This window comes from Ruditapes philippinarum, unplaced genomic scaffold (genome assembly GCF_026571515.1).
Source record: "Ruditapes philippinarum isolate M1 unplaced genomic scaffold, ASM2657151v2 ctg1923_1_1_1_1, whole genome shotgun sequence".
In the NCBI taxonomy this organism is placed as follows: Eukaryota; Metazoa; Mollusca; class Bivalvia; order Venerida; family Veneridae; genus Ruditapes; species Ruditapes philippinarum.
In genome coordinates this window covers 1-27,454 of record NW_026858983.1, presented here as the reverse complement: position 1 = coordinate 27,454, position 27,454 = coordinate 1, and the positions used below count along the sequence as shown (strand labels likewise).

The 27,454-nt window shown below is 32.8% G+C and overlaps 2 protein-coding genes across 17 annotated transcripts in view; one reads left to right on the top strand and one right to left on the bottom strand.

Moving 5' to 3' along the window:
* Window positions 1-2,101, top strand: part of LOC132754864 (solute carrier family 12 member 8-like) — a 115,070-nt gene extending 112,969 nt beyond the window's left edge. For 3 of the 4 annotated variants that reach the window (XM_060745611.1, XM_060745613.1, XM_060745612.1), the window contains 2 exons: window positions 466-523; window positions 810-2,101. In XM_060745611.1, coding sequence (XP_060601594.1) covers window positions 466-523; window positions 810-984 — 233 coding nt within the window. In that variant the 3' untranslated portion in view covers window positions 985-2,101. The remainder of the gene's footprint in view (window positions 1-465; window positions 524-809) is intronic. The other variant, XR_009629135.1, reaches the window with a different exon arrangement.
* Window positions 1-24,232, bottom strand: part of LOC132754861 (uncharacterized) — a 103,527-nt gene extending 79,295 nt beyond the window's left edge. For 3 of the 13 annotated variants that reach the window (XM_060745610.1, XM_060745596.1, XM_060745609.1), the window contains exon 1: window positions 15,405-16,020. In XM_060745610.1, the coding sequence (XP_060601593.1) occupies window positions 15,405-15,413 (9 nt within the window). In that variant the 5' untranslated portion in view covers window positions 15,414-16,020. The other 10 variants (XM_060745595.1, XM_060745593.1, XM_060745594.1 and 7 more) reach the window with 10 other exon arrangements.
* Window positions 24,233-27,454: the final 3,222 nt, after the last annotated feature.

The window sequence follows — 27,454 nt, the reverse complement described above, 5'->3', positions numbered from 1 at the left end:
TATGTTTTTAAACTAACCAAGGCTACTTTCTGGGTAAATCTTCATGTTTTCAAGCTAATCCTGGCTACTTTCAGGATAAATCTTCATGTTTTCAAGCTAACACAGGCTTCTTTTTCGGTAAATCCTCACCTTTTTAAGCTTACCCTGGCTACTTTCAGGGTGAATCTTCATGTTTTCAAGCTAACCCTGGCTACTTTCTGGGTAAATTCTCACCTTTTTAAGCTTACCCTGGCTACTTTATGTGTAAATCTTCATGTTTTCAAGCTAACCCTGGCTACTTTCAGGGTGAATCTTCATGTTTTCAAGCTAACCCTGGCCACTTTCCTGATAAATCTTTATGTTTTCAAGCTTACCCTGGCTACTTTCTGGGTAAATCTTCATGTTTTCAAGGTTACCCTGGCTACTTTCTGGGTAAATCTTCATGTTTTCAAGCATTACATTACATTATAAGTTTTTTAATTACAGGTATAGCTGAATTTAACTTCTATAATTGGATGAAATCAGGTCTACAAAGATGTATAAGGTAAGATATCATTACTTTATAAAATATTTATCACACTGTTTAAATCTACTTTGTGAAGTTAAATTAAAAATAAAAGTAAAAAGAAAGGTATAATATTTTTGTTAATTGTACTTATGGGCGTAATGGGTTGATATGCCAGGGTTCTGGAGCGATAGTATCAGGTTTGGAATTAAGGTGCTGACTGTTAAAGAGTTGACTTTCACTTGTTCACTCACTAGGATGTGCATATTGTCACTGGTTTTAATTAAAAATTTATTTATTCTGGTGTGATTTTGTATTTGTGTAGTGGTAAACGGAGCCAAGAAGAAGTAATTGTTGCTCCCACAACTCCAGCAGTTACCACCCTTGCTGCACAGCTTACAGAAGACAATGAAGATTTTGCTGGTAGGGGGCGCTATCACCAATCAGAAGTAGTGCAGGGAGAGAACTTTGATGATTATGCTGATGACAGTGAGAGTTAGCTTTCCTGTCTAAAGATGAACTTTAAATTCTTGGAAACTTAAGCTTGGTAAATTATGTTGACACTGAATTCAAATGTTCCTTGCCACAGCATTTGAATTGTCAAGGGAGAGAATTGCCATTGGAAGAACTGTTAGAGTTAGTGTTTATGACTGTCAATGATATGTTCATAATAATGTTGTTTAAAGAGATAAATTTAAACTAACATTAGATAGTAAGCTAACATTCCAGATTATATTTTACAAGTTTAAGCTTGACTGAACGATTTAGAGTTATCACACTGATTTGATTAGATTTCTGGTTAAAGTTTTTGTGCCGTATAATATTCATTACTATATTTCAAGGAATTTATTTCAAACTTTATATGTATATGTTTCTTATGATGCCCTTATCATATATGACAATATGACAAGATTGGTTAAGTGAAGCACATATATTAAAGAATAAACTAATGAAAGGAATGGATTGCAACTTCACACTCTTATTTGAGAGCATAATAGGAGATCACTGCTTATGGCCAATAACATGAGTGTTTGACAGAGTGATGACCCTTTTTGAACTTGAAAAAAATTACCTTATCAAGTCTCTTGTTTTAATCAAGCATTGACACTAGTGGAGCACATTGTCCTACTGACAACCCATTTATCATTAATAATTATCTAAATAAAATCTAATGTGGTAAAATCTAATGTTATAATTCTCCTAACTTAACTTTGATATTGTATCTATGTTATTTTATTTAAGTTGTTGTGTTTGAAGCCAAAATTTTGTAGTTTTGCAGGAGATAGTGCAATATATATAAAGTGTATATTTCTTGTGTGTACAGTTGATATGTTGTGATGTGGTAAAGTTAATGTGCAAGTTGTGATATTTACTTTAAGTTAATTTTTAGTTCTTTGTTAGTGACATTGTTAGAAAAAGAAATATTCTTTTTTCAAATGTTTTAGCAGAACTATTCATAGAATAGCGGAACTAATACACAATACCCATTGCTTATGTGTTTAATGTGACTGTTGGTTTAAATTTGAGGCCAAGTTTATATTTCGTTTCTATATTTTATAAACCACTGGTGGCATTCAATTAAAAATTCACACATCTGTATCAATATTATTATAGGTCACAGAAAGAAGTCCCAATGAATTTAGCATGATACTTGACAGAATTATATTTCTTTACTGCTTAAAATAAATACTAGATTATACAAGATCATTATCTTGAGTTGGTTTAGATGTTAATTAAAACTTTTAAATTATTGTCTTTGGGACTTTTAAGTCTTGCTTAAATTCTGACTGAATTATAGCTTTCTGTGAATCTATTCTGCATTTCCAGAGCCTTGTTTTACTATCAAATGCTGAGAAAATAAGAACGCATTTACTACTGCTATTTATTAACAGGCTTAATCAATTGAGTTTGCAATATTGTCAAATTTGCTGTATTGGCTGACTTTAAATGTTTCCATTTTACCTGTTCTGATCAGAATATTATCATCGCCAGCTATTACTACTGTGGTTTTTTGACATGACAGAACTGGAAATATCTGTTAAGATTTTTATATCATTTCATGTAGGTCTAAACCAATAGCTTATGTGTAAAATTTGACATTATTAGCTCACTCCGGATTTTTTTCAGAATAACTGTTTTAATGCAAACAATAATCTTAAAACGCTTTTTACTCTTTTCGGGCTGACAAACACTCTACATATTGACTTTTAACTTAATTCTGAGTAAATTTCATATTATCTTTTTTCATTTTTTCCCTTTTAAGGTGACCAGATTGATCATTTTCAGATTTTCATATTTAAAGTTTAAAAGCTGTTGGACCTCAGGGGAGTTCCCTTAAAGACGTTTTCCGGAGTTTTCATATAGACATATAGATATATAACAGAAACATTTTAAACGGAAAAAATGGGGTCACCATTCTCATTTTTGAGTTATCTGCCCTTGAATTGTCATTTTTGTAAAATTCAAGGGCAGATATTTTACAATGAAGCAAAACTATACATGTTTTCATCTAATTTTCATGAAGCTTACCTTTGTCTTAGTCAATATGCAAAGTTTCAAGAACAAATTTAGAGTGGATAGTTTTTTTTCCCACTTCTCCTCTTAACCTGTGTATTTTTTCTTAAACAAATTGGCCTAGTTTTTATGAATTTAAAGTACCTTTATTTTCATTGAAAAGAAATTTACAGAAACGATATAAGGAATTGCATGTAATTATGTATTGTATTCAACAATAAAAAGAAAAACATTATCCAGAAGTAAAAACAAGAATTCATTTACGTATATGTTATCTAAATTATAAGTTATCTGCTCTTTAAATGGCTTCAAATACGTAGAAATTCTGATTCAGAGGCAGATAACTCAAAAACGAGAATGGTGACCCCAATTTTATTTCGCTTAAAATGTTTCTGTTATCAAATTCTAACAGCATACCAAGTTTCAAGAAATTCTCTAGAACAGTTTTAATTTTGCTTATATGTCTATATGAAAACTCCCTAAAACGTCCTTAAAGGAAACTTGTGCGACCAACTGTTTTTAGCTTACTAATGTGTAATATAATAATCAATCACTTCATATAAACAGAAGCATATATGACTGGACAGTAATAATAAAGAAAAATTTATTAAATGAAAGCTGATTTTATTTACTTGATCCAAAAAACACAAAGATGTTCAATGAAATAATATGTACAAATGACATAACAAAATATGAATAGAATTGAATATGTGAAACAAAATTCAAAATACTTACATGCGATATGTAGAGAACATATAGAACATATTTTCTATATGTGTAAAGGATCTTTAAGGCACCATGTAAAATTCATGATTGAAATACTGCATAATTACATATAATAGCACAAGCATTATTGTTATTATTGTAAATGTACGATATTGTTTTTATTGTACTTTAATTTGTTGTATTATACTGTATTATTTGAAATGTTGATAACATTATTTTTGAATAAAATATCATAAAAATATCCATACAATTTGAGGTTGTTTTCTTCAAAATCATACTAAAATAATCATTAAGAGGTGTACTTTTGACTTGTAAAAGGAAGGAATAGGAGGTGTCTTATTACTAGTAAATAATCAAATTCTTATGTTGTATTGTCAAAGTCAAAGTTTATAAACATATATCTTGCATTTTCAATACTATGAAGGGAAAACAGCTAATCATTTTTGTTCTGTAATCTAGTAAAGAATAATTCTAGTGAAAATAAAGTGTATTATATATTAAGAAATCTTAACTTTATTTAATTGTCCATCATATGATCACTGTATCCTATTTATTCATCTTTTTTGAGTTTGACATTGTTTCCTTAGTTTAAGGACAATAATTGTGTTTGACCACCCTGCTGCTATCAGAGCTGTATTTTTCCTATCAAATGTTAATGTACGAGTAAATGCACCTGTCATGTCAGATAGGTTTGTTATGACTTGAAGTATAGTTCTACCATCTTCACTAATTTGTAAAATATTCCGTTTTAAATTAGTTACATAAACATAACCTTGATCATCTACACGAACTCCACATGAGATATGACATGACTTTTTGTTAATACTTGTGCCATTCAATGTGATTGAAGAAAGTACATGTACTTTATTGAGACTTGATTGTAAAAGGTAATTTTTCAGATATGTAAAAATTGTTTGAAAACCAGTTGTATCGTTGTAGCAGATGTCCCATTCGTGTTTAAATATTAAAATGTATTTTTGATAGAGTGTTTACAGGGGCGTATGACGTTTGGGGTAGGATCTGACCCCAAGCATATGTGGGACAATTAGGAGGCAGATTTGCTTAAATAAAACTAAGTTATGATACTTGATTTTATTGGCATACGGTTTTGTAATGTAAACACAGCAACGACAACATAGAAGTATATGAAATCTGGGACAATTTTATAATGGAACGAGTAGCTGAGAATAAGCGTCATGCTTTCATTTCGACGAATTAGGCGCATGCTTCCTCCTGATTATGTTTTATCGAAAAGGATATTTTTCGCGTAGTAAATGGTGTAAATACGAGATTGCAGCCTTCTCGTTTGATATTTTATTACTGTGTTTTGAGGTGATGTTGTGAAAACATATCTATATAATTTTCACATATGATTGAAACACTATTTCTTTCAATCACGCGACTGTCAATTAAATGCCAATGTAAGACCAGTCATCTAGACTATGAATTGCTTGTCCAGCTATTATTATATCCCGGATATAAGAAATAAAGCTATTGAAGTTATGGTAAGTTGGTAGTCTACAGCCATCCTGGATATCCAACTTGAAATTACCAATATCTCCACAAGTGACCGCCTTGTAATCTCCAATGATATTTCTGCATATGAAATGCAACCAAAAATATAATGAGACTTTCTATAAAAGGAAAATATATTCATTGTGTAAAGCTCAAGTGATACACTGGTATTACGACAAAACAACGATTACAAACATGTTTGAGTATTTTTGGAAATGTTTTGCCTTTTTTGTAAAACTTTATTTTACTATTACATAGCTTATGTTTAAAAAACAAGAACAAAAAAGTATATAAACAAGAGGGCCATGATGGCCCTGAGGTCGCTCACCTGTATATAGGCCCCACCCAACCCCCCAACCCCCCCCAACCCCCCCAACCCCCCCCCCCCCAACGTTGCAGGGCCAATTTAACCCAAGGGCTTTTATTTGCACAAACTTGGTAGACACCCATAAGAAGATGTTTCATGCTAAACATCTAAGCCCTAGCTCATTGGGCTTTTTAAAAGAAGATTTTTTTTTAAGTTTTTACTATACACATATAGTTAAAAACAATGACACCCCTGGGGCCGGGCCAGGGCTTTTATTTGAACAAACTTTGTAGACACTTACTAGAAGATGTTTCATGCTTAATATCTAAACTCTAGCTATTTGGGTTTTTTCAAAGAAGATTTTAAGTTTTTGCTATACACATATAAAGAAAATGAATGACCCCCTGGGCGGGGCCAATTCTGACCCCAGGTCTTTTATTTGAACAAACTTTGTAGACACTCACTAAAATATGTTTCATACTTAATATCTTAACTCTAGCTATTTGGGTTTTTTCAAAGAAGATTTTTCAAGTTTTTGCTATACACATATAAGGAAAATCAATGACCCCCGGGGCGGTGCCAATTTTGACCCCTGGGCTTTTATTTGAACAAACTTGGTAGACACCTAATAGAACATGTTTGATGCTAAATAGCTTAGCCATAGCTCTTTGAGTTCTTTAAAAGAAGATTTTTTAAGTTTTTACTATATGCATATAGGAAAATCAATGACCCCCCGGGGCGGGGCCAATTTTGACCCCAGGGCTTTTATTTGAACAAACTTGGTAGACACTTATTAGAACATGTTTCATGCTAAATATCTTAGCTCTAACTCTTTTGGTTCTTTAAAAGAAGATCTTTTAAGTTTTTACTATATGCATATAGGGAAAATCAATGACCCCCTGGGGCGGGGCCAATTTTGACCCCAGGGCTTTTATTTGAACAAACTTGGTAGACACCTAATAGAACATGTTTGATGCTAAATATCTTAGCCATAGCTCTTTGAGTTCTTTAAAAGAAGATTTTTTAAGTTTTTACCATATGCATATAGGGAAAATCAATGACCCCCGGGGCGGGGCCAATTTTGACCCCAGGGCTTTTATTTGAACAAACTTGGTAGACACCCATTAGAACATATTTCATGCTAAATATCTTAGCTCTAGCTCTTTTGGTTCTTTAAAAGAAGATTTTTTAAGTTTTTACTATATGCATATAGGGAAAATCAATGACCCCCCGGGGCGGGGCCAATTTTGACCCCAGGGCTTTTATTTGAACAAACTTGGTAGACACTCACTAGAAGATGTTTCATGCCAAATATCTAAGCTCTAGCTCTTATGGTTTTTTAAAAGAAGATATTTAAAGTTTTTTCTTTCGGTTGCCATGTCAACCAGAGTTCTGCATGGAATTAAATTCTTTGAACAATTTTTAAAGGTGACCACCAAAGGAACATTCCTGTGAAGTTTGGATGAAATTGGCTTAGTGGTTTATGAGGAGATGTCATTTAAAGTAAAAGTTTACGGACAGACGACGGACGGACGACGGACGGACGCCGGACGAAAAGCGATCACAAAAGCTCACCCTGTCACTTTGTGACAGGTGAGCTAAAAATGCAGGTAAAATGAAACATATTAAAACGTTCATTGAATGTATGTTTAAGAGTAATGTGTATGTTATCAATTCCACCGATAGTCTCATTCAAATATATTATACATTTGTACAAATTATCACGTAGTATGAAATATCTTTTTGAAATTCAACAAAAATATGTTTATATTAACAAACAATTCATGTTTTTTTTTTGTTTTTTGGTTTTTTGTTTTTGTTTTTTCGGACGACCTGAACAGTTATCTCGTTTGTAATACACGCTTAACGAATTCATAGGCTCAGAACCCGTTGATAATATTCTTTATAACATCCAAATTAACATGTACTTTTTCCGAGTTGCAGTTTTCTATCGCTTGTACAATAACGTCTAAGGTAGCTTGGTCTCCTTCCTGGCTATCCCATTTCAAAAACATTTCATATATGCGCGCTGCAGTATTATCTTTATCCATACGAATATGATCTAAAGTTATGTAATTAAGACCAAGTTGCGATCCAAGCAGATCCCAACCGTTTCCAATTGCCATTGCCAAAGTGCTATACTCTTTATCTGATAATTTTCTCTTCGGAACATTATCTTGTTTTAAATCCGTCATGAACCATTCCTTCACAATACTGCGTACCTGTAAGCAGTGACTTCTTCCATCGGGACATGGTATTTTCTCATAATTACATGATTGTATGTTGTCAATAGAAAATGTTCTACTACTTCCCCTTGTTCCATGATCTGTATGTAAACACCTCGCAGCAAGACTAAAAAACTGTCCCTCATGCTTATTTGCATTTAATTTATGCATCCTTTTTATCATAACTGCCTCTACATATCGGCGAAACATATCACAGACATCAGCTTTGACATTGTCGGGAGGACAAAGACTAACAACGAGAAGCTCGAGTTTGTTTTCCGTCAGCATCAATACACCAGCGTGTTCTCGCTCTATTTCACATGCAGCTACGTTATCAAACAAAACATGGGTGTTGTCGAGATTTGCAAGTGGCCATCGTCCAATAAGACCGGCTAAACAGGCCTGATAAGTGAAGGGGGCCATCGTTTCATGTTCAAACTTGTAGCACAAAGAAACTGTTGACAATGGTTTTCCTTCCAAATATGACCTCATAGTGTCATCATCGGCTGAAATCTTGAGTAAACTTGGTACAATGAAATACCCTAATCGTTTTATGACCGACTCAGACTCAAGCTCATAAGCTAGGACTTCCGCTATAATATGATGTTTTTGCATGTACTCTATCAATAGCTGTTTGAACTCATAGAAATTGTTATCTTTTTCTTGTCTCCAAACCTCTTCAAAAAGCTCTGCGCGTATAATTGCGGTGTTACACAATTCTTCCCAAACATGTCTCATTTTTGGGCGCACTTTGCAAAATTTTTCAGATGTAAATACGCACCTGAAAGCGTCAACAAGGAATTGTGGATCTAAAACAACATGGTTTGACAAATTGTTCTCATCAAAATAACAGAATGTTCCCTTTGCATGATGATATGACAGAAACAGTTTGATCTGGTCCATGGTTTCTTTTGAGTCGTCAGTTTGTAAAGGACTATCCGTATGACTGTCTATTTCTATAAGTTGATCAATTGTTATTATTTTTTTCTGTTTGTTCATTTTAAGAGCCGTCTCAAGGAGAATCCATTTAGCCGGAATTCTTGTTTTCAATTGTCTTTGTCCTAAACGTGTAATATACGATCGTAGTGCATCAAATTCGCTTTCTGACCCATTTGTGTTTGAAATAGCAAATTGATTGGATTGAATATGATTAAGACATACACTGTGGCCAAATATTTGCCTTACATTCTCAAAATAGTCCTCACTATTGCTTCTCGCATTCAATTTGTCCGCGTGGGTTCCCACTAAAACAATAGCGGGCTCCATTCCATCCCTACTCCCAACAAAAGAGCTTACAGACGTCACCCAGAATTTTAAATAATCCCTCATTTTCTTTTGATGTAATGGGAACTCCTTATCTTCGATAATTGTGTCCAGGGCAATGCTAAGATTAAATACAAGCAGATAAACAGCTTGTTTTGAATGAAATATTTGATGAGTTGCATAAAAGACAAATTCTCCTCCGTAGTCCCATACATTTAGTGTGACATTGTTTTCAAGTTTTATTTCCTCCTGAATTGATTCAACAATTTCTAATTCAGTCTTGAATGAATTTAAGTTTTCGTAATTGACTTTTTTATTTCTAACTAATGTTTCAGCAGCGTCAGCAATTTGAGATTTGTTTATTTTAACGTTTTCCCTTTTGTCTTCGTACTCATCAGTTTTATCATTTTTTTCATCCGTTGTTCTTGAGATATCCATTGCGGATTGAGGTCTTAATTCATGTTTGTTAGGAAGGCAGTTTTCTTCTTCGGAAGCAGATGAAGTTGTCTCGTAAGTTGTTTCTTTAAGTGCAATATTTACCAAGCGCTGAACTGTTTCTTTATTGAGATCTTCATTGTCTAACATCTTCCAGTCATTATCGTTGATAACTGTACATTTATGCAAATCAATGCCGTTCGTTGTTTCAACTCCTTCAATTGACTGTTTCAATAAATTCCTTACTAATGACGTTTTGCCTTGTCCAAAACAACCAATAACCATAATTCGAATTATGCTGTCTTTTTCAGTGCCTTTCTGTATTGCCTTTTCATAGAGTTCTCTTGTTCTCGGATCACTTGAAATCTCATCAGGTATTGTATTATCTAAACGAAAAGAAAATTATGAAACAGTCACGCCTGCTGTTAGATGATATGCATTAAATTTTAGCTGTATCGAACAACTGTGTTTGGATGACGGACTTATTACAGAAGTCAATCAATATTTACTTACCTTTTTTGCTGAGTATGGAAGTTCATCAATATTTACTTATCCTTAGAAAGTAATCTTCCAAAGATTGCAGTTAGTTCCATTAACATAATAAATATTTCTCCACTAGGTATTATAAAAGCTTTTGGTGATTTTTTAAGAAAGTTGACTGATAAATAATGTTCTTTATCTTACGCGTTTAAAACTAATTTTGTAAAGAGACATAATCAATATAAGTTGTTTGTAATTTGCTCTTATCCTTATTTTTTTAATTCCTGAATATGCTGTAAACATAGCATATATTGATAAACTCAGTACTGACAGTATAATTATTATAATAACATTTACACATAATTATCTCCCTTGTCTGAATGATGTCTAAACAACAGATACATTTTTATTATAACATTTCCAAATACTTGAAATAAAAAAGTCATGTCTTATTTTGTTTTCGTATTTTCAATATTTATCAAATACACATAAGTATGTTACAAATATAAGATTTGTGTATGTTCAATATTCATTAAATACACATACGTATAACAATCGTGTCATATAAAGGTCAATGTCAGTTCAACTTTTTAGAGGGTCTTGTCCAAACGGTTGTTTTATCTAAGTATGAAGATAATCTATTTATTCATGACCAAGTCAGTTTTGCAAACAGCAGTGACCATTCAAATATTGGAATTTCAAGGTCAATGTCTTTAATTAACTACGGTCAATTTGAGTTTGATACACATGAAGATCTGATTGTAATATAATGTTGTGTCTCAATATGAATGTATAGCAAGTAACAGCAAAAATATGACGAAAATTTCAATGTTTTTTTCAATGTAAAGGTTTTTTTTGAATAAAGGGGTCAAGTCTGTTTTTTTTTAACTTAAAGGGCCATAAAAAATGAAAATTAAGCCCCCATTCAAACAAATTAAATTTATTTTTTAAAAAAATAAATTTATAAAAACCAAACAATTTTTTGAAAATTTTAAAAATCTTTTTGAAATAAGTGAAAAACGAAAACTCTCCTATAAATACTTATCAGGAGTTGACCATTTCGTAAATGCATATTTCATATTTGTAATTTAAAAGTAAATTTATCTTTATTTTATAGAAACCAATTTTCGACCCCATATCCCAAAAAATAGGTTGTATTTTTGATTTAAAAAAATTTTTTTACAGTAAGATCTGTAGTTTCCTGTCGGTAAAAATTTAAAAGTTTTAAGTAAAAAAATGATTTGTTTGCTTGTTACGATTATGGTTTTTTTTTTAATAACTGTAGATTAATATCGCCCAAAGTTTTATACAGTGTTTTCCTGCCCTTTTCCCAGGAGTAATAAGAGCTTTTTTTTATAATTATGTTTGAATACTATATTTTTTAATTAAATAATAATTTATGTAGGACAAATCTTCCATTTGCGCTAAGGAAATAGTTTCTGTATAAACCGAAGGCAAGATTAGCCCTTGTGACGGTACCACTGACAATGGTTGTGTGTAGTTCTTAGACTGTGTGGTATTTGATAATGTGACCATAGAATGATATGTAGTTATTAAATGTCCGGACAGATGTCCATAATCTAGTCCCAAGTTTAACAGAAAAAAAGAAATGCATTCAATCTTAAAATCTTACTGTCAATACATGCAATTCAACACTTTTTGAGGGTGATGTAGTAAAATACTTATTGAAAGCAACAAAACAAAGATATGAGATATGGTATATATCACTATGCGAGAGGCTCAATGTACGTTCAGTAACCTCTGATTTAACGACAATTGTTTGTAAAGGCACATCCACAATGTGGTCTAGAATGGCATTTCGTCCAATTTCGTTAATACATTTGTCAACTTTACCCTTTTCTCACGTTTTTCCTTGTCCGCCCGATATCTTAAGAATACTTTTACCAACAATTTCACGCAGGTAAGTTTTTTAGTCAAGGCTCTTCTTCCCATCTTGACCTTTGATCTAGATACCTCAAAATCAGTAGGGGTTATCTACAAGTCATAACCAACCTCAATACCAAATATGAAGACTGTTGACAAAAGGATTCTTAAGCAATTGAGCGGACAAGCTTTTTAACCTTAATCTGTGACCTTACCTTGACCTTTGACCCGGTGACCTCAAAATCAATAGAGGTCACCAAATGGTCATGACCAACGTCCATGCCAAATATGAAGACTGTATGAAAAGGATTATTAGGTTATTGGTCGGACAATCTTTTGAAGTCAAGACCCATGTGACCTTGACCGTTGACCCATTGACTTAAAAAGCAATAAAGGTCATGAAATGGTCATGACTAACCTCCATGCAAAATATGAAGACTGTTCGGTCAAAGGATTCCTAAGTTTTTGGGTGGACACGCTTTTTTAGTCAAAGATCTTCTTACCTTGACCTTTGACCTAGTGACCTCAAAATCAATAGGGTCACCTTCTAGTCAAAATCAAACTTAATACCAAATATGAGGACTGTTGACCAAAGCATTCTAAATCAATCGAGTGGACAAGCTTTGTTAAGCCGATGCCTCTGTAACCTTGACTTTTGATCCAGTGACCTCAAAATCAATAGGGGTCATCTACTAATCATGACCAATTACAATACCAAATATGAAGACTGTGGGTCAAAGGATTCTTAAGGTATTGGGCGGTCAAGGAAAACCGACGGATAGCCGGCCAAGCTGGTTCCAGTATACCCTTTTACAACTTTGTTTTGCGGGGGTATAATAACATTTTGCGTTCAGCGGAAGGGGCAAATATGAGTTTTGTAATGTAGTTATTATAGGTTAAGAACATGTGAGATGCATCTTACCTGAAACAAGGGCTAAATGAGATTTGCTTTGTGTTGAAAGTGGCAAAATGTAAAGGGAATAGTACATAAAAAATAATTAACCATAATAACTTTACGTACAGCCAAGTATACATAAGATGGCTCAGCTTTAACTATGCTGAATGACTAAAGTCTTTGAAACTAAATAAATAGAAAAAATATTAGCATTTTGAGGTGAGGCTTAATGGTCTTTTAATCTAAACAGGAGTAAAAGAAATATATATGACATTAATTATATAAGACAGGTGCATAATAAAAATGTACCTATTGTAAGATCGGCTGATTGTGTTGAACTTGTATCAGTAAACACCTTTACCACTTTGTCTAAGAGTTCATGGTCATGATGCATTTTACACTCTTGCAATATATTTAAGTCTGTAACTATGACAATGTCCAAGGCTTTATCACCATCATCTTTCTTTGTAGAATGTATCATGCTTTTAAATATATCTTCCATGGCTTTAGCTTTGCTTTCATCGTAAAATAATCTTCCAAATGGATCTATACATAAAACCAAGTCTACATCTTCAGGATTAATGTGCCGCCAATCAGATGATGTATGCATTTCTACGCTTCGTTTTATATTATAGTCCATCCCCTTTATTGCTGCAAGAGCAGTCTCAAAGTAACGGTTATTGTTGCATCCGGTTACAACCACATGATGGCAATCTCTTAGTTTAGCTCGAATGTCTGTCATTTCATTTGGTGGTTTGAAATCGTCTGATAGTTCTTTCATCGTTGACTCAAAACCCGCTTAAAATAGAAAATGATTGTATGCACAAGATGCCGTCACGGAAACAAAATAAAATTAGAAAAGACAAAAACGTATCTGGTATTTACTTTTACTAAATTTGATCAAAGAGATACTGATATATATATTCTGAAATGATAGATTAAACAAGAATATATATAATCAGATTTTTAGATTAGAATAGGGTTTGGTGCGTGCGTACGTGCGTGCGTGTGTGTATGTGTGAATTGAATACAAATGTTTCCGTTGTACGTTGAAAAGGAATGTAGATAATACAACTCGAAAGTTGTTTCTTTAATTACACACCTACCTTGTAACCGTGCCAAAACATCATCAGCAACTTTGGTTCTTTTACTTTTTACCTCTGAAGTAAAATGTATCAATTTCCAATAAAATGAAACATCAATTAGGTTTAGACTTTCTGCACAATGTCAGAAATAAGTAACAATCAAAACAAACATAAACCATTTTGAGATTTGTGTGCAACGTTTCTTTACAAAATCGAATAGACAGATATAACTTTGAAAAAGTTCAATAATTTCACTTAGCTTATCATATCAAATGTTGGTGTTGATTGTGATAAATAAGATCTAATACTATGACAGGATCTTATAGAAATAAAAATACAAGGCTATATAAACCTTAAATTTATGTATGATTACTGACACTTACCTGAAGGTCCTGGTTTCTGGACCGTCTCTTGTCTGAGAATGGAAATTTTCTCTAGTAAGGATGCTTGCTCATTTGTATCAAGCGTAATTTTTGCTATAAGCCTAACAGAATCGTCCAATCTTCTCCACCAATCATCGAAGTCATCATCTGAAATATTGCCAGTATTTGGAAGACACTGCAACTCATTTCGAATCCCCCGAATTTCATATTTCAACGCGACGACAACGAGTGGCTGCAGACGCATCGCAAAAAGTTCTGTTATCAATGTTACCAGTATTGAGATGTCCCATTGGTTTTCATCAGCGGTGCCGTTATCAGGATACAATAAATGATACTGATCTCTCTTGAGCTTTTTGCTATTAAATAATTGCATCACATCCCGATTTCTGTGAGATAGGTATGCCTCGACTGATGTATAAGTGTTCCCTGCATCAGTTTTTGCAAGTTTGACAAAATATTTCCTTAATACGTCAGCACAAATGTCTACCACAAAGCAAACAAGTCTATAATATTTGTCTGCCATCTGTAAAATGAACAAGTAATAAGGAAACCCATTATAAATATATACAAATAGCATTATTTGTTTCTTTATTTTTGTAGAAAAAATGTGTATGGATTATTTCAGTAGCAAAAGTTATACAAATGTTGATAAATATCAATTAAATAATGTGCAAAAGTTACTTATCAAATGTATCAGTAAAAATCCATTTTATAGTTCAATATAGTAAATTATTGCTGCAATTCTTTTTAAGTATTTTTATATAGAATAAATAGCACAACCAGGATTATCGCAGGTAAAACCGGTTTTATTACAGTTAAAATTTGCAAAAATAGACAATTATAAAGTTCATAAAAAATTTCGCTGATATAACAATAATGTCTTAATATTCATCTTATGCTAGGGTATCTTTTAATGACATTGTTCATGAGGAAATAAATTTATTGATTTGTATAATGTGGATAAATTAAATAACTATTTCAGACTAAATTTCTCGACAAAGTACACTTTTACCAATCTCTATATAAATTTGTATTTTATTATGCTATAACCTCTTTCAATTTGTATTTCATTATGTTGTAACGTTAACCTCTTTTAATATCTGTCCGGTTTCATACATAAGTATTTTATACGTTACAGTGAAATTAAATTAACTATAATCTAGTGAGTTTAACAAGGTTACACAAGGAGTAATTTTAATAGATTTTACCTTTCTCATTAAAATTATATCCTAACTGACGCCTTTCTACCTTTTGCTTCGTAGTATGAGATGATTTTAACAACTCATCAGCTAGAAAACCATTTTCACTATAAATAGATACAGTTATGGGAATTTTACAGCGAAATATATCACACGATACACTATTTAAAGAAACCTTTCTAAAAATAGCCAAATGAATTGCATGTAAGATAAAATAGAGAAGACATTGGTTGATATATGAGCCGCGTCATGACAAAACCAACGTAATGGGTTTGCGACCAGCATGGATCCAGACCAGCCTGCGCATGAGTTCTTTGACGAATAGTGTATAATCCGTTAATCCATTTCAGCATAGTTTTAAATTTGTAGATATAGAGATAACAGTTTAAGTACATTTATTTGCAGAATAATATATTTTTCAGAAAATTCCTGTTTTTCAAGTGTGAGTTTTCCCTTTTAATACGTTAGTCCAATATGTCAATACAAACAATCCGATATTAACACAAGAAGAAGCATTTTGCTATCTCAGAGGTGACCTGAATGAGTGATTCAAACCAGAAACCCATTTTGACTATAAATAGAAACAGTCTTTGGAAGTTCAAATCTAAAAATATCACATGTAAAGTACACACTATTTAAGGCAAAAGCCGGGCCGGATTTAGAGTTCAACCGGCGTATCAAAACAAAACCTCAATACCTAATTTTATATGTTTAACAATTATTTAAATAAATATTTAATGTATTTATATTTTTCTGCTTGATTCGATCAAAAAGTTAATACAATGTTTACAAATGATGTTAATGATCAACATTATTTTACTGCTTCATTTTTTAAACTATTACACGAAATAAGATGAAATCGTATAATTAACATGAAGTTAAACTAAGTTTAATAATTACAGTGATAGCTGAAAGTAACATTTTGTGGATGGCGGGAAACAGAGTAATGTGCATACCATAATATATTTCAATGGATAAAGGTAGTTTTCATTTAATTTATATAATTTAGTTAGATCATTTTTTGACAACCTAGTTCAAAACATACAATAATGACATTCGAATCTTTACTCATGTATAGGAAGAGTTTTAAAATGTTTTTTAGGCCAAATAAGCAACTCTAACCTTTAACAAAATGCAAAAATAGTGTCGTAGTCTTAAGTTTTGGAATTTTAGAAAATTGTTAACTCATTGGAATTTGGTTATCTTTACAAATATATTTGCCCAAGTAATAGCCTCTTTTCTGAAAAATTGGTGGTATGATAGTAATATTTTACTAAAAATTCGTTAGAAGAGTTATTATTTTTTTGATTAAAAAAGCACTAGACTAATTAAGTCATGTTAACCTTTTTGAATTATGACATCGTCGAAGCCTCCCAACATACTCAAGACTTTTTATACTGAAATATTTCCATACGTCAAAAGTCGATTGTAATTAATTGATATTAGACTTAACTGTAATAAAAATAATTTAAAAAACAATTGTTATTTTTATAGATTGTTTCCACTGTAACGTTGGAACAAAACACATGAGACATAATTTAGACAACAATATCCATACTTTTTGTACTTATCAGTTAGCAGTATTTATATTATTTTCGTGTGAAACAGGATTTAAAAAAAATATCATCGATATACGAGAAAAAAATTGTCTTAACTAATTGTGCACCCCTAGTCGCCGATTTTGTTTTGTACTGCTATGAAAGAGACTTTATGTTGAGTCTCACTGAAGATAAGCAACAAGATGATATAGTCGCATTTTATAATACTTCCAGATACCTTGATGATTTTTTTTAATTTAGATAATCCTTATTTTGATCAAATGGTGTTTGACATTTATCCACATGAACTTAATAAAACGAACTCTTGAAATTTTAGTACATTTTTTTTTGATCTTCATATTACTATCAACAACAATTCTATTGACACGAAAATTTATGATAAAAGAGATGACTTTGACTTTTGTATAGTTAATTATTCACATTTAGATGGAGACGTACCCCATGCAACATCTTACGGGGTTTATGTTTCTCAGTTAATTAGATTCGCTAGAGCTTGTAGCAACGTAAAGAATTTCAACGAGCGGAATATTCTTATTACCAGCAAGCTTCTAAAACAGGGCACCGCTATCATATAAATTATATATATAATATACTATAAATTACGGAAATATTTTACTTAATTTTACAATCGTAACTTTGATTTAATTTCTAAATTCAATAGTGATTTAAAAACTCTTCTGCGACAAGGGATTGGCCAGCCTGGTTTTTATGGCGATGCGATTTACAAACTTCGTAAGATTTTGGGTCATGGTAATTTTTCTGCTGTTTTTACTAAAATCATTTAACGTTTGATCAAAAGAGGTCACGACCCTACTATTTTAAGACATACTGCATGTTTAGTGTTCAACCCTTTTACAGTTATACACTACGCTTTCCTCCTTTGATTACATCTGACGGACCAAGTGGGAGACTCTATGATGGAAAGTTCGTAAAGCCCTTTGGGACTGAATTGTCTTAATGTTCGTCTTCTGCCTTGCTTCGTCTGGCCCTTGTAGGTGATTTTCTTGTTGCTCTGTCTTCCTTTAGGACAGTGAGTACTTTTGTTATGGTCATTGGGTTTATTTTTATATGTTTCTACATGATCATTTTAATGTTTTACTCATTTAACCTTTTGTAACCATGACAACTGTTAGAATTTCACTTGGCGGGGATTCATTTTATTTACACTGTCTCGTTTATAGGAACATGGTGGGGCTAAGAGCGAGGTTTGGTGCACCATTAACTGGTTTAAACTCCCCAGCAGTCATTATTATGCTGCTGCACGTTCCAAGGCGGCGCCCCTCTGTGTTCCTCAGATGTATGTCTATGTTGTTTCTAACTGTTTTGGTGACACTTTTCCTTGTGTCCCTTGTTGTTTTCTCGTCCACGGTAAGCTTAAGTATCTTCTCCATTGCTTCTAGTTTTTATTTCTTTGATTAACCCCCCCTTCCCCCGGTATCCTGTCCCTTCCCCTTTGTGGGCATATTATTTTTTTCATTGAATTCCTAATCAGTAACAAATTATTTATCATTTGAGCCGCTCATGACAAAACCAACATAATGGGTTTGAGACCAGCATGGATCCAGACCAGCCTGCGCATCCGCGCAGTCTGATCAGGATCCATGCTGTTGCTGGTACTTGTTATAGAGTCTGTAAGCGAACAGCATAAATCCTCATCAGACTGCGCGGTCGCTCAAGCCGGTGCTAGAGGGCGTGAGGGATGTTGCACTTATTAATTATCTCTCATGTACAGACTCAATCAAACCGAGTCTGCAATTCTTATGTAATTTTGTTGTGATTAATGCTTCCGAGGGATCACTTTGTTTCCAGAATTTTGTACTTCACAACAGCAGGTGTCAAGTGCCGTGTGGCAGCTGTAAAAAGTTGCCCTGTACTTCACTTCAGTGTTGTTATATTTTCTGGTCCTTCGGGATCATTGATGCCAGCACTATTATGTGTTGAGAACTGAGTACTGTCAAGCCGGTGCTAGGGGGCGTGAGGGATGTTGCACTTATTCATTATCCCTCATGTACAGACTCAATCAAACCGAGTCTGCAATTCTTATGTTATTTTGTTGTGATTAATGCTTCCGAGGGATCACTTTGTTTCCAGAATTTTGTACTTCACAACAGCAGGTGTCAAGTGCCGTGTGGCAGCCGTAAAAAGTTGCCCCGTACTTCACTTCAGTGTTGTTATATTTTCTGGTCCTTCGGGATCATTGATGCCAACACTATAAAGTGTTGAGAATTGAGTACCGCTCAAGCCGGTGCTAGGGGGCGTGAGGGATGTTGCACTTATTCATTATCCCTCATGTACAGACTCAATCAAACCGAGTCTGCAATTCTTATGTTATTTTGTTGTGATTAATGCTTCCGAGGGATCACTTTGTTTCCAGAATTTTCATTTGCTCGATATTGAATGAGTTGGACAGTTGATAATCAGTAGCTATTTTCTGACATGATTTTTATATGAATACACTAAATGTCATGTGTTAACACAGGATAACGTAATGTTTTTTTTCAAAAACATAGATCTTATGTCTAGATTTACTTTCACTATCCTTCAACTGAAAAAAAGAAAGTGAATGGACACTTTCATCTTAGTTACAAATTTAGACCCTTTTCTATACATTTGTAATAAAACGATATTGATTGACATTTTGTATTGGTTTTACAGTATATTTTCGCCTAGACGTGGCTGCATGTATATCCTTTATCCATAAATAAAAATCAATGTAGGTTGAATTTTCGACGTCATTTCAATAGGGAATGAGCTTAAATGTGCATGCACATTACTAGACAGGGCCTTAATCATTTGGTACACAAATCTCAGGAAAATAGTTTCACCCCGCCATGTCTAAAAACTTTAGTGGAGTTTTTTTCAGTTATGTTATTGTACAGAAATATTTTTCAGTTATTTCTTAAAACAAAATTTAAAGACAATCTAATGTTTTAATTTTGATCGCTAAATCAAACCTGTATCTGTATTGTTTTGCATCATTTTGTGGTTTTCTTTGTATTTAATCCTTTTATTCTGATTTGTCATATTATTTGAAGCGTTGAATGGTACTTATTAAAATCGTTATGATAACAAGCATCCCAATGATAAGCTGAATTATTCCTTAATTACACTTGTATACTGACTTATTTAAATCAATTGATAATATTATATTCACAGCTTACTTCGAATCCTCGATTGAGAATTTCAGTAAAATAAGATCACACGACACTTAACCACTAGGCAACTGCTGTAAAGCTTCTTGTCCAGAAAAATGTCCTTATTTCTAAGCAGAAAGTGTCCCTATAAAATGTTCTATTTCACTGAAAAGCAACACATTTGTTCAAATTGTAGAAATGAAGGTGACCTGAAAAATGGATAAACCAGAAACCCATTTTGACTATAAATAGTAACAGTTTTTGGAATTTCACAACTATTTATAGAAAATCAATCATTCTGTTCTGTATTTTGGTCTCTCGGTGAAAAATTATGTTTTCTGGATTAGTAATGACGGAAACTCTTCCATTAAAAAAATAGTTCATAATCATTTTCTGGGTAATTTGGGATTCGAACATGCCACAATGTTGGGGCTCCCAATGAGTTTTTCAACATCCTTTTTACCCAATCTTACTACTTAAATTACATTTTAGCCCTTATTGCTCTGGAATATCATTCATTAAACACACTATCAGTGGATAATTGGGAAATCTGTCACCTGTGATCATGGGAGGTCTGTACAACTACAATTTAGAGATAGAACATGTCTTATACTGAAAATCTAGTATTAAATTGTACAAATTCGAGAAAAAGTAGTCTTCACACATTAAGATTTGCTTGTAAATCTAAGTTTAATTGGTATGGTACTTCAAACTCATGCCGTCTGTTGAGGCCTTTAGAACGATGAGTCATTTAAGCTTACCTTCCTTTAACGAGCTGTTCGGACTATTGTATAATCTGTTAACCCATTTTCAGCATGCATGTAGTTTTACATTTGTAGACATAGAAATATAAGTTTTAGTTGATTTATTTGCAAAATAATATATTTTCCAGAAAATTCCGGTTTTTCAAGGCTGAGTTTTCCCTTTCAACAGAAGCGCAACACGTTAGTCCAATTTGTTAATAAAAAATCCAATATTAACACAAGAAGAAACATTTTCCTATCTACGCATAAACCCGAATGAATGAATTAAACCAGAAACCCATTTTGACTATAAATAGAAACAGTTTTCGGAAGTTCACAGCTAAATATATCACATGTAAAGTACACACTATTTAAAGAAATATTTATCGTAGCAAAAGCCGGGGTGGATTCATTGACGGAGGCGTTTGCTCAACCGGCGGTCACACTACAGTATCCAAACAAAATCTCAATACCTAATATTATATGTTTAAAGGCACGGAAGTGTCACATTGAAGGTTCCATGATATCCGCCGTATGAACACATCTGCGGATGTTTCTAAATTCAAAATTTTACTATTTCATGTTTAAATGTTGAATTCTACTTAAGCCGGTGCTAGGGGGCGTGGACGGTAATTTGCACTTTCCAGTACCGTCCATGAACGGGCTCAATCAAACCGAGCCTGCAACATTTTCAATTTTGTCGTGTTGGGCTTTCTTTAGGGATTCTGTATTTATCTATTTAACTTTTATATAAATAAGTATTTAATGTATTTATATTTTTCTGCTTGCTGCGCTGGAAAAAGTTAATACAATGTTTACAAATGATGTTATTGATCAACATTATTTTTTCTGCTTCATTTTTAAAACTATTACACGGAAATAAGGTAAAATCATATAATAAACTTTGAAAGTTGAACTTTGTTAATTACAGTGATAGCTGAAATTATTTTGTGGATGGCGGGAAATAGGGTTACATGCATATGATGATATTATACTATTTAAATACACCAATGAATAAAGATAGATTTCATTTAATTTACATAATTTAGTTAAATAATTTTTGACAACAGTTAGTGACACACAATAATGAAATTCGAACATTTACGCATATAGAGTTTTAAAAAGTATTGTAGGGCAAAACAGTAACGTAGGTACTTTACTCACCTTTAACAAAATGCAAAAAATGTCGTAGTCTTAAAAGCAGCCTGTCTGTTTTGGAATTGTAGAAAAATGTTTACTCAATGACAGTTGTTCATCTTTTTAAATATTTTCCCCAAGTTATGGTCTCTTTTTCTGAAAAAATGGCTGTATGATCGTAATATTTAACCAAAAGAAGTTAGAAGAGTTTATCATTTTTATTCTTTTAAAAAGCATTAGACAAATAAAGTCATGCTAACCTTTTTGAACTATTACATCGTAGAAGCCTCCCCACGTACTCAAGACTTTTTATACTGATGTATTTTCATATGTCAAAAGTCGATTAAGCTATACATGTATGTTAGTGTTCATCCGTGCTGTTCTACAGAAATAAGAAACTTCGATGGGAGCGATAGCAACTAGAGAATGTTTCTTATTTCTTTAGAACAGCTACAGATGAATACTAACATACTTAGTGTCAAGCTTTATTATGCCTTATTACAATTAACTTAATACGTCACTACCTAAAGAATTACCTGAATGGTGGGTTTCAATCATTCGGAACTGCCTCGGCTATTATCTACAATATTAACCTCGGAAACAATACGGATTGAAAGTAGTTCTACCACGTGGTTTACTGATGTAAACAGAAACAGAGATAATGTAAAACGAATGTATATATTTGACATCTAATGTCTGTTCCGGTACTCTTATGCTTGAAAATATGTCCGACAACAATTTGTTATTTAAATATGCCTTCTGATGTTCAATTTTAAATAAATCCGACCAAATGTCAACAGGTTGGTTTTTTGTACTTTCGGTTTCACAGCCATATTAGTAAATATATAAATAATGTATTGTTTGCTTTTGTACCTATGAATTCACTTATTTCAGGTGGAATTTTACTACATACATTGGAAATAAACGTGTCAACAACTCACAGCATTAAATTACTATTTGTTTACATGTTTAGTTTCTTAGCGTAGGTTAGACCGGAATACCGCATCCGTTCTGTGTATTCATACTATTGTGTTCGAGGTCCTTATCCGAAGACTGACGGAAAGGGCCGAGACTGACCTAACAAATATGCATGATTTACGTCACTTTGCGCGCGGAGGGAAATATGGAGGTTGGTGTCGTATCAATTTCGCAAGTAGCATGAGATATACGGCAATACGGATGATGCGAGTTTTCATTTGCTCGATATTGAATGAGTTGGGGCATTTGATACTCAGTAGCTAATTTCTGACATGATTTTTATATGAATACACTAAATGTCATGTGTTTACACGGGGTAACATAATGTTTTTTTCCAAAGTCAAGATCTACTTTCACTTTCTTTCTACTGAAAAAAGAAAAAAGTGAATGGACACTTTCCTCTTAGTTACAAATTAATACAAATTAATTGACATTTTGTATTGGTTTTTACATGTGCAGTATCTTTTCGCCTAGACATGACTGCATGTATATCCTTTAATCATAATGTTCAAATTTGACGTCATTTCAATAGGGAATGAATGCAAATTATTAGACAGGCTCTAAATCATTTAGTACACAAATCTCAGGAAATATTTTCACCCCGTCTTGTCTAAAAGCTTCAGTGGAGTCTCTTTCAGTTGTTATCGTACAGAAATATGTTTCAGTTATTTCGTAAAACAAAATTTATAGATTATCTTATGTTTTAATTTTTATCGCTAAATCAAACCTGTATCTGTATTGTCTTGTATCTTGTATCATTTGTGGGTCTCTTTGTATTTTATCCTTTTTATTCTGATTTGTTATACTAAGTGTTGAAGCGTTGAATGGTACTTATTAAAATCAATATGATAACAAGCTTCCCAATAATAAGCTGAATAATTCCTAAATTACACTTGTATACTGACTTATTTAAATTAATTGATAATATTATATTCACAGATAACAGCTTACTTCGAATCCTCGATTAAGAATATTTCGTTAAAATAAGATCACTCGACACATTTCCTCTAGACAACTGCTGCTCATTCCTTTGCCAAGCTTCTTGTCCAGAAAAATGTCATTATATCTAAACGGAAAGTGTCCCTATAAAATGATCTATTTCACTGAAAAGCCACACATTTGTTCAAATTGTTAGTTAAACACGTAAATAAGAAATAAAGGTGACCTGAATAATTGATAAACCAGAAACCCAATTTTACTATAAATAGTAACAGTTTTTGGATTTAATATCTCGCTTTACTATAAACACTATTTATAGAAAAGCCGGAGCAGATTTAGAGAGAGAGAGGGAGGGGGGAGTGCTCACCCGGTGCCTCCAATTAAATTTCCAAGCAAACCATCAGTTCATTTTTTCTTATTATTTTAATAAGAATGTAATAAATGTATATTCTTCTGCTCGCTTCGCTTGAAAACTCGTTGAGCAATTTTACTCATATCTCAAATCAAATGCACAAATTGTTATAAATATACAGATATATTTAATATTAGATTATATTTTGAATTTCTTTGTTCGCTGTACTAACACTTGAATTGTTACTTATGCCCTATTTAAAAATTGGGTCCTGTTTCATTTTTCAACTTACTACACGTACGTAAACTAAAATCATATAATTACAAGAAAAGCATTGATGCAAAGCATCCAAGAGCGATCAACCAAGAAATGCAGCAAGTGAAGATGAACAAGTAGACATATGATGACAAGATATTCTTATAAACTTTTCAATGGTTAATTGGTTTTTAATAGAATTGTATATCATTTATGAATGGGTGGAAGAAATGCATTGTTCATTATGAACTTTGGTAGGCATGCTAGAGATTAGAATGTTACCTTTTTTTTCCACAGGACCTTGAAATTTTATCAATATTAACGATAATATCCAAAATATACAGGTCAATGATATCCAAAATATACTTTCCATATGGTATAAGTTTATTTATACTGTACATGGGGTATTTTTGGATATTATTATTAATATTCGTGATTTGAACGAATTTCAAGTTCATGTGGTATTTTCTTTGGAACATACGAAATGGTAGGGAAATCAGGGTCGATTTTAGAAAAAGAGACTTGAACAGTGAATAGGTTTGATAGTATACTACTGCGCACAACGTCAAAATAAAAGCGACATATAAAGTTATACTTGGTCGATTTAAATATTATACGCGCTGGCGAGGGTAAACAAACACAAACACACACACATGGTAATAATGTCATAAGTGCAATCAGGCCCGTTAAAAAGAAAACAGGAAAGAACCTCCAAAAAAAAAATCTTTTACAAAATAATAATACTACGATACAACAATTCGTAAAAAAAATGGCAATCTTAAATTTTTTCTTTAAATTTATAACGAATGCAGTTAATTTTTTGAATATATTTCCATTTCAGTTCCTTCAAAATTCTCCAGTTTGTAATTTATTACCATAGCGCGACACGAATGACCGTTTCGTTAAACTAAAACTGCTTCTATGAATATATATTCGGACATTCACAATGATAAGGTCATCATTCTATTTATAGCTTTTGGATACATGTACAACAATTACATACATAATAACTCTCTGTGTACTACAAAATGATTAATAAAAAACCCGAAGAGCGCGATTAGTTGATGGAAAAGATAATATCATATGAATATGTTTGCATCGCGAAATTCTCCAGTTCGATATTCATTGTACATATCGCGACATTTCATTTTTAATAATCAAACACCCTCATACAAGGAATGATAGGTTATTATGACCGATTGAAAGGTCCGAGAAGTTGCAATTGCCCATTCACAAAATTTGATTTCATTCCATAAGGGACATCGCCATTCGGCGCGGACGCCAACAAGAGCGTTCATGTGTCGCCTCATGATAACTAATTGCATTTTGCAGCTATTTTGTAGCAGAAGACACAACAATCATTTACAGGACAAAACGTTTTTTCAAGGGCCATAACTCGGCCAAAAATCATTCAACGTAAAAACCTGTGTAATATGCACATATGTACTTGAGCTACCGACCAAGTTTTTTTTTAAAATTGCATCAGTAGTCCGGGAAAATTTTAAAAATTAGAATTATTAAAGGGCCATAACTCTGACAAAAATCAATGAACCAAAACATGATAATGAGATGCACAACAACACATGGTATTGAACATTCCTGTAAAATATTCATGAAATTGCACAAGTAGTTTCTATTGTGTTGCCCAGAGAAGCTCATGTTTAGCTGTCAACACAAACAAAACACAATTTTATTGAAGGGCGATAACTCGGTCAAAAATCATTCAAGCCAAAAAAACGTGTGTACTATGCGTAAGTACTTGAGCTACCAATCAATCATTCTGTTCTGAAGTTTGGTCTCACGGTGAAAAATGTTTTCTGCATGAGTAATGATGGAAACTCCTCCATTAAACAAAATAGTCCATAATCATTTTCTGGGTAATTTGGGATTCGAACATGCCACGATTTTGGGGCTTCCAATGGGTTTTTCAACATCCTTTTTGGGGGCGCATGCGCAATGCGCCCCCCAATGGAATAACGACAAATTCAGATTTACTATGATATGAACACAATTAGTCAGCTACCTAAGCAAATAGTTCCAAAAGTTCCGCAGTAACCAAAAAAAATTCATAGTTCCTTATCTATTTTAAAATTGACTGGCCAATTTTTGTACTAAATTAAGCCAATCGTCTTTTAAAATTGTATGAATAATTTTTTTGCTTTTACGCGATTTTAATATTACTAACGCCAGCGGTCGATCATAGCCAAAGTACTTGCATAAATAAAGTACAAATTACATGTAGTCAACAAGTTAATTAAGTGTCATAGAAAACTCAAAAATTTAGCAAGTAATGGAATACGGATTTCAGATCAGCTAACTTTAAAAGCTTATAGGGCCCTAATGCTTCATAAGTGTAAATTTTTAAGAAAACATTGGGCATGCGTATGAATACGAACTATTTTCCGCCCGCAATCGCCATTGTTTACAAGTTCATCCGTGAAAGATTGAGAAGTTTATATAGAAGTTCCACGTGTTAAAACGAGTTGTAAGTTTTATTATTACAAAAAACCTTATCTTCCCATTTAAACCTAACTGTTGAATAACTTTGCTTGTTTTGGGCATTTATCAAGTGGCAAAAATCGTCGTCAAAATCGTTGCAAGGATTTCTGGTTGCTTTAAAAAACCTATACATGGGTTTGACTTAATACCGGATAATGAGTCATAATCCGCGGGATATGACTTTAAATGGCAAAATAACAACGTTATTCAAGATGACTTGATGTTCTTGTTTATATTTCATAACGTTGATATTTAAGTTGCCCAATCAAAAGCTGTGTTTTTTACCAAATTTTCTTCACAATCGGCCATTATCGCATATATCGGGTACAGTAAAGCCTTTTTTTTGGTACTGAATTGACCTTATCAAATTTTAAGTTTTTTAGCAGTTCCCCTTCCCTTGAAAGTCTTCCCCTCAAACCATTTCCTACCCAGACATTTTTGAACCATTTTTTTATATATATTT